The sequence below is a fragment of the Aquarana catesbeiana genome, linkage group LG07 (genome assembly GCF_042186555.1).
Source record: "Aquarana catesbeiana isolate 2022-GZ linkage group LG07, ASM4218655v1, whole genome shotgun sequence".
NCBI classification, from domain to species: Eukaryota; Metazoa; Chordata; class Amphibia; order Anura; family Ranidae; genus Aquarana; species Aquarana catesbeiana.
In genome coordinates this window covers 333,890,284-333,903,314 of record NC_133330.1, presented here as the reverse complement: position 1 = coordinate 333,903,314, position 13,031 = coordinate 333,890,284, and the positions used below count along the sequence as shown (strand labels likewise).

Genomic DNA, 13,031 nt, shown 5'->3' with positions numbered 1-13,031 from the left:
CGGGGTAGAATAACACCGCCTGGGTGGAATTCCCGAGAGATTAAAAATATTCCCTTTCCTCAACTGTTTTGTTTACACTTCAGCTGTCAGCAACGGTACAAAACATTGAAACGTTATTTACAAATAAGATCATTTTTTTATTTATTTTTGCATTTTTTTCAATGTGACACGTGTAAATATATGTTAAAGGTGTTAAATTACTAATGAACAAAGCAGAGAAAAAGTTGAAATTATTAATATTTAAAAAAAATGAAAAAACGAAAAAATAAAAAAAGAAATGACACTTTGCTACAATGTAAAGTAGTGAGTGTACAGCTTGTATAACAGTGTAAATTTGCTGTCCCCTCAAAATAACTCAACACACAGCCATTAATGTCTAAACCGCTGGCAACAAAAGTCAGTACACCCCTAAGTGAAAATGTCCAAATTGGGCCCAAAATGTCAATATTTTGTGTGGCCACCATTATTTTCCAGCACTGCCTAAACCCTTTTGGGCATGGAGTTCACCAGAGCTTCACAGGTTGTCACCGGAGTCCTCTTCCCCTCCTCCATGATGACATCACAGAGCTGAGCGGTGTTAGGGACCTTGAGCTCCCATGTTTGGGAGTTATAAGTATAATTTTCTAGCAAAAAATACTGATTTAAACTTTTAAACAAAAAAGTGTCAGGAAATGTTTTTGTTTTGTTGGAAATCCTGTCAAATTTAGCAAATTAGTCTGAAAATGTAGATGTCTATTATTTTCAACCTTGTTGTTAACCACTTCAACCCCGGAAGAATTTACCCCCTTCCTGACCAGAGCATTTTTTTAGATTCGGCACTGCGTCGCTTTAGCTGACAATTGCGACGTTGTACCCAAACAAAACGTCATTTTTTTTCCCCACAAATAGAGACTTCTTTTCGTGGTATTTGATCACCTCTGCGGTTTTTATTTTTTGCGCTATAAACAAAAAAGGAGCGACAATTTTGAAAAAAAGCAATATTTTTTACTTTTTGTTATAATAAATATCCCCAAAAAATATATAAAAAAAATCTATTTTTTTCCTCAGTTTAGGCCGATATGTATTCTTCTACATATTTTTGGAAAAAAAAAAAAAAAAAAAATCGCAATAAGCGTATATTGATTGGTTTTCGCAAAAGTTCCAGCTCAAAATAGGGGATAGATCTATGGCATTTTTAGTAATAATTTTTTTTTTTTACTAGTAATGGTGGCGATCTGCGATTTTTATCGGGACTCCGACAATATGGCGGACACATCGGACACTTTTGACACTATTTTGGGACCATTGTCATTTATACAGCGATCAGAACTACAAATAGCCACTGATTACTGTATAAATGTCACTGGCAGGGAAGGGGTTAAATACTAGGGGGCGAGGAAGGGGTTAAGTGTGTCCTAAGGAGTGATTCTAACTGTGGGGGGGATGGGCTACCAGTGACATGACAGCGATCACTGCTCTCGATAACAGGGAGCAGTGGATCTCTGTCATGTTGCTAGGCAGAACAGGGAAATGCCCATCCTGCCTCTCCCCACTGCAATTGCGGGCCGCTGGAGAACATTGAGTTCGCAGGACCCGCGGGCACATTCCCGAGGTGCGCGGTGGGCGCGCACGCCCTCTAGGTGGCAAATTCAAAGGGACGTACAGGTACGCCCATTTGCCTGCCCGTGCCATTCTGGAAGCGGTTAAAAAAAATATAAGGGATTTCCTTTTTTAGAAAACACTACCGTACATTTTTGTTTTTAAAAAAAATGATCTTTGCCAATTTTTCCTGGGACCAGTTAGTTGAAAATATTACCTTCGCTTTTAACGTGATCTTTGTTGAGGATCAGGGTATACTCATAGACTCCGCCCAACGTGGCCTCAGTGACGTAATGTGTTCCATAGTCCCTGAAAAGGTCCCGGTATTCACCGTAGACGTATTCCATAGGCAGCTGCTTCACCCTCTGGAAGAAGTCCGAATGCAGCATCACTCCGCGGGACTTCAGCTTGTATTTCGCCACTTCCAAATCCGATCGAGCGCTGATGAATAAGCTTTGCTGAAATAGACAGAAGACTTAACTGTACATTAAAAACACTTAAAAATGGATTCAATTAATTATTTTCCTCAAAATTCTACAATAATGGTAGCGTGAAAGAAGTTTGTTTGAAATCTTTGCAAATCTAATAAAAATAAAAAAATGAAAAAAATCCCATGTACATAGGTATTACAGCCTTTGCCATGACACTCAGAACTGAGCTCAGGTCATCCTGTTTCCACTGACATAGTTGTCCACATTGTCAAAAAATGTATAGGGACACTTTTTTGTCTGTAGGCGAAGTCTTTTTATAAATATGGGGCAGGGCATTCATTTGTAGGCGGGCCGTAGTGGGGGAAGACAAATGCGGCAGCGAACAATGAGCGTGGTTTAAACTAAATATTGAGCGTGGCTTGATGGGGTGTTGTTTAAGTCTGAGATGAACGACAGATGGAGGGAGAAAGAAAAAATGAAATAAAGGGGGAAGAAGAGAGAAGGAGGGAAAGAAAGAGGGATGGAGGGACAGCAGGCCCAGATCGTACACCACAATAGAAATATGTGTATTCCATAAAGTTTAACAATCAGCAGATAAAGATACTCCAAACACCTGGTGTTAGCACTTCAATCATCCCGTCACCATGGTTGGTATGGTGTCAGGATGATTGAAACGCATTATTTCTATTACATTGGAATATAAAATGAAATAGTTCAACTCACCATAATGCAGAATCAGTGGGAGCCCTGAGCGTGTCACTTGTCACGTCGCCTACCATCAGATGTCATCAGGTGTCCCCAGCAGAGTCCCTCCTTACATCAGGTGTCCCCAGCAGAGTCCCTCCTTACATCAGGTGTTTCCAGCGGAGCCCCTCCTTACATCAGGTGTCCCTCCCATACACAGGGTGCCGTGAAGAGGCCTTGCAGCTTACGCATGTATTTGCAAATGTGCGCCAACTAAACCCCTGTTTTTAATGCATACTGTTGGGTATGTTAATTGGGTTGGTAAGCAGACTGGTTGGTGAGTTGAGCTGGGCATTTTCTCTGGTTTTGGCTTTCATATGCATTGCCCTTCCATGTACTCCTTGCTGTGAAGGCCCATCATAGGTAGGGGCAAGGCCATCTCTTTGTTACTGGTTTAAATTTGGTTAGAGGACACACTGGACACCTTTGTTTCCACTGTGCTATGTGCTGGGTGTCCAATGTGCCCCCTGTGCCTTTACGGAGGATTGGTCTACCTCCGGCCCACCTGCCCCCAGCTATCCATTAGAACGTATGTGCTTTCACTGTGGAGACTCTCAAATTTTAGAAGGGTTAGGACTGCAGGTAATGCAGGGTGCCATGAAGAGGCCTTGCAGCTTATGCATGCGTTTGCAAATGTGTGTTAACTTGGTTAATGTGAACAGACAGATCCCCGTTCTGACAGGGGAGTAGAGAGAGATCTGCTGTTCCTAGTAATCAGGAACATCGATCCCTCTCCTCCTCCAGTCAGTCCCCTCCCCCACAGTTAGAAACACCTCCCTGGGGAACACTTAACCCCTTGATCACCCCCTAGTGTTAACCCCTTCCCCACCAGTGACATTTATACAGTAATCAGGGGCTATTTTTAGCTCTGATCGCTGTATACATGTCAATGGTCCCAAAAAAGTGTCAAAAGTGTCCGATCTGTCCGCCGCAATGACGCGGTCCTGCTAAAAATAGCAGATCGCCTCCATTACTAGTAAAAAAAAAAATAATAATAAAAATGCCATAAATCTATCCCCAATTTTGTAGACGTTATAACTTTTACGCAAACCAATCAATATACACTTGTTGCAAATTTTTTTAACCAAAAATATGTGGAAGAATACAACTTGCAAACCAATCAATATACAAACCAATCAATATACACTTGTTGCAAATTTTTTTAACCAAAAATATGTGGAAGAATACAACTTGACCTAAACTGATGAAGACATTTTTTATTATATATATTTATTATAGCAAAAAGTAAAAAATTTTTGTTTTTTTTTTGAAATTGTCGCAATTTTTTTGTTTATAGCGCAAAAAATAAAATCCGCAGAGGTGATCAAATACCACCAAAAGAAAGCTCTATTTGTGGGAAAAAAGGACATACATTTTGTTTGGGCACAGCGTCGCGCGACCGCGCAATTGTCAGTTAAAAGCGACGCAGTGCCGTATCGCAAAAAATGGCCTGGTCATTAAGGGGGGCAAATACTTCCGGGGCTGAAGTGGTTAAAAAAAAATAAAAATACTGTGCCATGATATATTAAAATGACGTGAATAAAAGATGGCAATTCTCTGTTTAGTATCACTTTAAATACACTGACACATTATGTCTCATTGTTCTTTGTCCTCTCCCCATGTTTTTTTTTTTTATTATTATTTTTCTTATTTTGGTTTTCCTTACCCTTGAAAAATATGTGGCCCTGATAGTGAACATTTCATTACTATACTATTGTTTAACTTTATGTTTTGCAATTGCTAATAGGTTAAGAGGGCATGTTATAACTTATATTTTCGGTGGTTATAGCCTAGCCATGTAAATGTTATTATTACCGTCAGAGTACCATATTTTAACATTAACATTTTCTCAATAAAAGCTAATTAATAATAATAATTAAAAAAAACGAATTGAAGCCAAACTCCAGCTCCCACTTTATAACTAGTTACAGCAAACAGTTTATTTTTTGTTAACTTTTGGGATAAAAAGGTTTTGCATGAAAATGTGAGTGTTAAATGGTTTGTCTCACCCATGTAAACTGATACACCTAGAAAAGAGCTTGTTCTTTTGAAAAAACAACAGACTGACTAGCTGGATCACCAGATGAAGCCTAAAAAAAAGGATAAACGAATGCAGCCATGACATCTAAGAATTGGTGAGCTGTAATATAATAAATGTTTTAAAGCAATTGCGAGTGGCTGGAGACTGTATAGCATGGTAGACTGCCTCTACCAATCACTAATTAGGAATATAGGATCTCTGCCATCATTGAGAAGCAAGCCAAACTCTTGGTATTAAGCCCACGTTCACATTGGGCCAATTTGGCATGCAAAGTCAAATCGCATGCCAAATCGACGGCTATTGCTGGCAATTGCACCGTCCGAATTGGTGCGCCGCTGGCTTTGTGGCGCCGCCGCACTGATTCCCAAAAGTAGTTCCTGTACTACTTTTGGCAACTTCGGGGGGGGGGGGGATTTAAATAGACATCTGTGCAGGAACCCACTCAGATATCTGTCAAATCTCCCCCAAAGTTGGACTGCATTGGCGGTTTGGAATCGTTGCGAGTTCAGCTTGATTTTTAACCCGCATCAGTGTGATCCTGGGCTTGAACCCATATGAGCCATGAAGCCATAGAGGTGTCAGAACAATAACAGGATGAATTCCTATTGGTCGGTATCGGTTTTTACACTCCTTTGAAAAGTACAATGTGGTCAGCCTAAGCAATCCCCCCCCCCCCCCCCCCGACTCCTGTACTTACAGTGTGCGAAAAACTCTTTGTCCTCTCCACATACTTTTTAAACTTCATCTTGCCATAGTTGAATCCGAACTCGAACACTCCGGGGATGAAGATGCCGATGCCAAAGCTTCTTTGTTTTCCAAGAGCGCTCAGGTAATTTCTTTCATAGTCAGAGAAGGATTCATGGCCAGAGAGTGTGAATTCGTATTTTCCTTTAGTCTGTAAGGAGAAACCTGGGTGGTCGTGAGTTCAAGGTGAAATGGAAACCCAACTCTAGCCAAATATATATATATAGCACAGTTACGTCCATATACAGTACAGTATATCTTTATTTTAAACGAAAAAAAAAAGTCTGTATATGGTACCAGATCACATCTTGAAAATGTTTCCAGGGTCCTCCCCTCTCTGCCTCCGGGGCACCAAGGTCAAATGACTCTGGATGAGAGTTCATGCCCTCATTTATTCTGATCTTAAAAAATTCCAGGCTGTGGCTTCTTATAGATACTCACCTATTAGACTACCCGTACCAGTTACCCAGTACTGTTTAAAAGGTACGGTAAATTGTGACAGACCTAGCCGGTACAGAGGCTTTTGGAGGGGACTGAATGCCAGCCTCTTGCCGACCGATTATGGGCCCTGGCATTTGGGGGAACGGTGCTCGTTGTGAGCTGTATGCCCGAGGACCCTGGAAGTAATGTTACTTTGGATTCAAGTCCATGTCCCCCCAAAACACAAAACTCAGGGAACCCCGTATGTGCCATATTACAGATAGTGACTGCTTCACAATGTTGAGTGTATATATTGTGTGTGGTCTCATGCTCTTGTGTAATATTTGCTGTGCTAGTTTGGGGTGGGGCTGTATTCCAAAGTTCTGTTGTGCCTGTCTGCCTTGGATCACAGGATGTGTATCTCTATGGAGGGAGGGGGGATTCCTCCAGCAGCCCCCTGCTGATAAGACTGTTTACTGATGAGAAGTTATACACACCTGACCTGTGTGTCCATTGTCATTGGACGGTTTAACCCACCCTCTTTTCCAAGGGTGGGGGAAAGAGTCTCTGAGTTATTTTATCTGTTGTGTCCATGTGTGAAAATAAATAAGTTTATTCCTGCTTGAACCTCAAGACAGAGCATCTTGTCTCATATTTGGGGGAGAATTATTTGTATGGGTTCCTGGTTCGGCTGATTGGAAGTGTTCAGTAGCTGCCTTTGTGTTTGGGTATGGAATGTCCTAAGTGACTTTAACCCCTTTCATACTTGGGGTGTCGTTACAGGTATATTCACCAGTTGAAGGCTACAGAATGTTTTCTGAGATTAAGGGTTGGGCGGGTGGTGATATCTCCAGCTCCCCCATGACACAGTATGTTCCCAATGGGGGTGTCCCTGGGCGGAGGGTGATCGCATCAACTCACCACCGATTTGCTCTAACCTCCTTTGACTTGGAGGCGTTACTTTACAATAGTAAGAATATGTTCTAAGAAGATTCGACGAAGCAGCTAAACTGTACGATGCTGCAATCGTACATTTCTGGTCGAATGCTCCGCCCACAAGCTATAGTAGAATTCTAATGTTGTATGACTAGTAATAATTATATTTATGAATTATTACTAGTCAACCAACATTAGAATTCTTCTATAGTCTATGGGCGGAGCATTTGACCATACATGTCCGCTCGCGGCGACTGCTTCGTTGAATCTTCATGTCGAATAATCTTGGACTAATAGAGTTAGGTTAGGCATATTCAACCGCAGGTGCGATAGACACAGTTCGCTATTGTCACCGTCATGTCGAATCCTCTATCTGTATCGAACTCTTGTCGCAACAAAACGAAAATAAAGCATTTTTTATTTCGGAACTTTTGGCTTTCGGATTCTATGCGTTCGTTATAACGAACGCGAAAATCCCTGAAATTTGGGCTAAAATGCATTCGGACGAAAACAAATGCACATGTCTAGTAAGTAGATTTAAACTCACTTTCTGTCAAGGTATCAGGATATGAGGCAAAGTCATCTTTTTTGGGGGACTTGGACCTCCCAGCAGATGTTTTAACTCTTCCACACTATGGGCATTGATTTACTAAACGAACATAGTCTGTGCATTGCAAATGCAGTTGCTCTAGATCTAAAGGGGAACATGCAAGGAAAACTTAAAAAAATAAAAACAGCATTTTTGCTGATTGGATGATAGAAATCAGCAGAGCTTTCCCTCATTTCAGAGCTTCTCCTCAGATCTAGGGTAACTGCACTTGCAGTACACAGTATATTTGCCTTTAGTAAATCAACTTTTCTGTCCAAAACTAAAAAAGGTTTGGGCGTTTTTGAAGTTGTTCCAAATGATTATAATTTTACTAACGTAGAAGAACACTTTTTGAGAATCCCATGTATTCAGTGATATATGGAAGTCTGTGGCCCAAGCCATCCGTTGTTTACTTTAAAGAGACACAGGGATTGTAACAGGGAGGGAGGTGTGCATTTATATTCAAAAAGTTCTACAGCGGTACATCAGGATATTCTCCAAGCTTTTCAGGGCTTTATTTCCAGTGTTGATTGGTGGGCACCTTTAAAGGGTCAGTCCAACTAACAGATGAATAATTTTAGGACAAATTTTCAACTAGTTTTAAATTGTCTGAGGGACATCTCATTGGTTACTCCTCAGCTCCTCCCACTGTTTGTGGCCATAATTGACCCCTGACCGCTCCCTGCACAGATAGCAAGCTTTCATAGAGCACACTCTTCTACAAACAGAAATGTCAGCTCTACTATCCTCCTTCCCTTTCCAGGAAAGGCCCCATCCTCGTAAGGCTCCTACTACATTGGTCAACCCAGTCTCCATACAATCTGTGACTCCTTAGCCGGATCTTTTGGTCCAGCGCCATCAATCCTGTATTTTATACTTTCCCACCTGAGGTCTTATTCGTTTTGGTTGTCTTAGGTTAATGCTATTAGATATGTTTACAGATTCCTATACATTGTCCATATGGACTAGGTTTAGGGTCTCCGGGTCTCCTCCTGTCCCCCGCCCCGGGCTGAGGATGACCCCAACGAGATTTTCCACCCATGTCTCCCAGCTCTCTCTTATGGGTATTTTATGAAGCTTAAATGTTCTCTTCAATATGCTGTCATATTTAAAGCCACCTTGATCTGCTGAATATTATATTATGCCTCATTGTCAAGTCTCTCTGTCCCCCTGTGGAGCCATGTGTTGCCTTTTTTGTGAAACTTAATAAAAATGTATTAAAAAAAAAGGCATTTTTAGGAATTCTTCTTGAAGAGTGAAACTCTAATGCTGCGTCCACGCGGCCGGACTTGCCAATGGGCTAAACTGCATCGGTATTTCCGACGGAAAGATTTAGAACATGTTCTATATCTGAGTCCGTCAAAAATGATGACAGAAAAAGTCCGATGGGGCATACACATGGGCTTTTTCTGTCGGGAAGTCCGGCCGTGTGTACGCGGCATAATGGGAAAAGTGTGTGGAGGGGGGAAGCTAGAAGCTATGGCAATATGCAATCCCCCCTGCCAGTGGCTCCCTCAACCGAATCATCACTTTTGGGAGGAATGGTCCCATTTATGACATCCGGGTATTGGGGGTCACCTATTCCTACCAAAATATTAGAACTCGTTTAAAATGATACAGTGTAGCTGAAATCCTGCCATCAACAATGAGCAACTTAAAAGTTTAGTCCAACTTACATCAGTGATGTAACTTTCCACATTAAACGGCTTTCTAAACCGGGTGCCCAGGATGTAATGTGGAGCGCAGCCGCCGCCATAGTAGCGGTGATCCAACACAAGCCCTTCACGCAAATTTGTTAACAGATTCAATCTGAAAGAAATTTTAAAAAGTCAAGTAAAATATAATTTGCGAAATAAAAAACTTTGCGCAACTTGTTCCAATAAATATTTTAACCACTGCAAGTATAAGCAGTAACAAGAACTAAATCCTAGGAAGAATAAAACATTTGTAAAACAAAAAGGTGTTGTGACACTTGGAGTTCCAAAACAATATAGTGATGCTTGGGGAACCAGAACAAATAGCAAGCTAACAGTTGGGGATCCAAGATAACACACTGACACCTGAGGTTCCAAAACAATGGCTTATTGGTGCTTGGGGAACCCAAACAGTTGCAAACAAATATTTTGGGTCAAAGATAATGAAAAAACTGAACTAAAATTTAGATCTACGTATGGCCGGCTTAACACACTGGCCTACAGTGCCTTGAAAAAGTATTCGGACCCCTTGACATTTTCCACATTTTGTCATGATACAACCAAAAATGTATTTTATTGGGATTTTATGTGATAGACCAACACAAAGTGGCACATAATTGTGAAGATTGTAAAAAACCTTACACTCAAGGTTCCAAAACACTGATATATTGGTGAATCAAAACAGTTGCAAACTAACACTTTAGATCCAAGATAAAAACACACTGACACTGAGGGCTCCAGAATAATGATACACTGACATCTGAAGGTCCAGAACAATAACACACTGACACTGGGGGGTCCCAAACAGTAACACACTGACACTTGGGGGGTCTCAAAACAATGACACTCTGATGCAAAGAATCTCAGATTAATGGCATACTGCCATTTGGGGCCTTAGAACAATAACATATTGACACCTCGGGTTCCAGAAAAATAGACCACTGATCTATGGGGTTCATAACAATGACATAGTGTCACTTGATGTTCCATAACAATGACATTGATTTATGCTTGGGGAACCAGCCACTGACATCCAAAGGCCCAAAACAATGCCACAATGAAACTTGGGGTCCCAAAAAAATGACACGTTGCCACTTGGGTTCAAAGAACAATGCCATGCTGATGCTAAGGCTTTAAAAATAATAATAATATACTGTCAGTTGGTGGTCTCAGAACAATGACACACTGACATCTGAAGGCCCAGAACAATGATACACTGATACTTGATGTCCACCAGACCAAGAAGATCAAGAACTAGCATGCATCATTCTTATACCCTACTGTGGGTATAGAAAAGAACTACCCCTCTTTAAAATAATCAAATTTTGTTGCTTTGCAACCTGAAATTAAGACAGACAACTTATAACAGCCAAGTGAAAGATATAACACCAACACATTTGGTGTTGAGGCCAAATAATTACATTTTAGTCTCATCTGACCACCTTAAATGTACCTTGAAGATTCTGAGACCACTTGGAAAAAGGTGTTTTGGTCAAATGTGGCTAAAATTGACATATTTGGCCTCAACACCAAACGATATGTCTGGTGGAAATCCAATGCAGCTCACCATCCAAATAACACCATTCCTTCAGTAAAGCATGGAGGAGGTAATATCCTGTTATGGTGGTGTTTCTCTGCAGCAGGCACTGGAGCACTTATCAGGATAGAAGAAAAATAGATGGGGCAAAATACCATCAAATTCTTGAGGACAATCTGCTGCCCTCTGCCAGAAAGTGGAGAAGGCTTACCTTCCAACATGACAATGATCCAAATCACACAATGACCACACAGTGGTTGAAGGAGAAAAAGGTGAATGTCCTTGCATGGCCTAGTCAGAGCCCAGACTTAAAACAATGTCATGCTGAGATTTGAGGTCCCAGAACAAAGACAGAAAGAGATTAGGAGATCCCAGAGAAGACAGAAATAAAAGCAGGTTCATGGCACAGTGCATTGACACTCACTTGGGTTCTATGAGCTCAATCATGGTTGGTTTTATCAGAAATACCTACCCGGATGCCAGGTTTTCAATGGCCCAATACTGCTCCATCCTATCCGTACACGGACTCCGAATAGAATTACAGTTCTTCTCATCAGAAGAATCTCCACAGTCGTCATCTCCATTACACTTCAGCCGTCGAGGGATACACTTTCCTGGAGTATATAACAAAATATCAATAGTCAGGGCACAGCGGCATCGATTTTTGAGCATTGTGAATGAGAGATTGAAATCTCATCCCAGCAGTCTATTAATCTCTATTGCTATGATTTGTTTGTCACCTGGCACATCAATCTCACACAGGCGCACAATGCTGAAGTTTAGCAACATCTCAGAATGTTTTAGTGATCAGCATTCTCCACATAGCTAAAAAAGGATGACGTCCCAAATGGTGATAGTAAGCACGCCTTGTGTCTGGAGGCAATCCTTATTATACGAGGAGGTTCCCCGACCTTCCCATGGGCAGAATTCTGCATAACCATATCAGGCCATGGCCTAGTAAGTAAGAGAATATGCTAATGACACGTCAAGTTTCTCATTGTCAAAAACACATTCCCATATATATAATGAGGTTCCAGACTTTCGCCCTGCCTGCCAGTGCAATCCGGATTCAGTAACTCAATCCCATATACTGTATAATAAGGTTCCAGACTGCTGCCCTGCATGCCAGAGCAATCTGTCTATCAGCATTCAGTAGCACATTCTCATAGACGTATAATAAGGTTTCAGACCTTCATCCTGCCTGCCAAATCTGGCCAAGTCTTCGCCGCCACTATACTTGCTCAGTTTTTGTAATTTTCATGAAGAAACACTGGAAGGGTCACAGCACTAAACACTATCCATTGGACTGCTGCCCATTTCTCTGCCCTTTTTATATGCTTAAAGAATAAGGTGGTACATATACTGTATACTGTAATGTGACCAAAAGTTTGTGGACACCTGACCATTACATCTGTATGAACCTGTTGGAAATCCCATTTCATAACAATAAACAGTAATATGGAGTTGGCCCTCACTTTGCAAGTAAAACAGCCTTCTTCGAAGGCTTTTTATAAGACTTTGGAGCACATTTGTGGGAATTTGTGCCCATTTAGCCAAAAAAAAGCATGTGTGACTTCAGGATCTGATGAGAAGATAGGCTCACAATTGACGTTCCAGTTAATCTCAAAGATGTTCAGTAGAGTTGAAGTCAGGTACTGATGTTGGATGAGAAGATATGGCTCACAACTGGTGTTCCAATTCATCTCAAAGGTGTTCCGTGGGGTTGTGCTCAGGTCTCACTGTTGGTCACTTGAGTTCCTGGCTGGCTTTGTACACAGGGGGGCTGTCATGCTAGAACATTTACTGGTTCCAACCTGTTGCCACAAGGTTGGAATTGTGAAAAATGTCTTCGCATGCTGTAATATTAATATTTCCCTTTCACTGGAAGGACATGAACTCAATCATTTATGGACGGATGGGTGAGGGGCACATCATTTTTATTACATTTTGTAGGTGTCTTTCAGGGGCGTACCTAGAGCATTTGGCACCCAGGGCAGATCCTATATCTGGCACCCCCCAACTTTAAAATGTAAAAAGACCCCACTTTGCCCCCTGCATCCCCCAATATCTCTTTGTCACTACTTTGTACCCCCTCTCCACAACTGGACCCCTTTGCATTACACAGCCCCCCCCTGCAGCTCTGGACCCCTGCACATTACACAGCACCCTGCACCTCTGGACCCCTTTACATTACACAACCACCTGCACCTCTGGACCCCTTTACATCACACAGCACCCTGCACCTCTGGACCCCTTTATATTACACAACCCCCTGCACCTCTGGTCCCCTGTACATCACACAACCCCCTGCACCTCT

General features: G+C 41.7%; 1 protein-coding gene across 1 annotated transcript in view; it reads right to left on the bottom strand.

Annotated features, from left to right (window-relative positions):
• Positions 1 to 13,031, bottom strand: part of LOC141103843 (complement component C8 beta chain-like) — a 36,848-nt gene that overhangs the window by 15,421 nt on the left and 8,396 nt on the right. Inside the window, exons 4-7 of the mRNA XM_073593880.1 lie at positions 11,187 to 11,328; positions 9,160 to 9,292; positions 5,492 to 5,689; positions 1,796 to 2,036 (exon numbers count right to left, since the gene is read on the bottom strand). Coding sequence (XP_073449981.1) covers positions 1,796 to 2,036; positions 5,492 to 5,689; positions 9,160 to 9,292; positions 11,187 to 11,328 — 714 coding nt within the window. The remainder of the gene's footprint in view (positions 1 to 1,795; positions 2,037 to 5,491; positions 5,690 to 9,159; positions 9,293 to 11,186; positions 11,329 to 13,031) is intronic.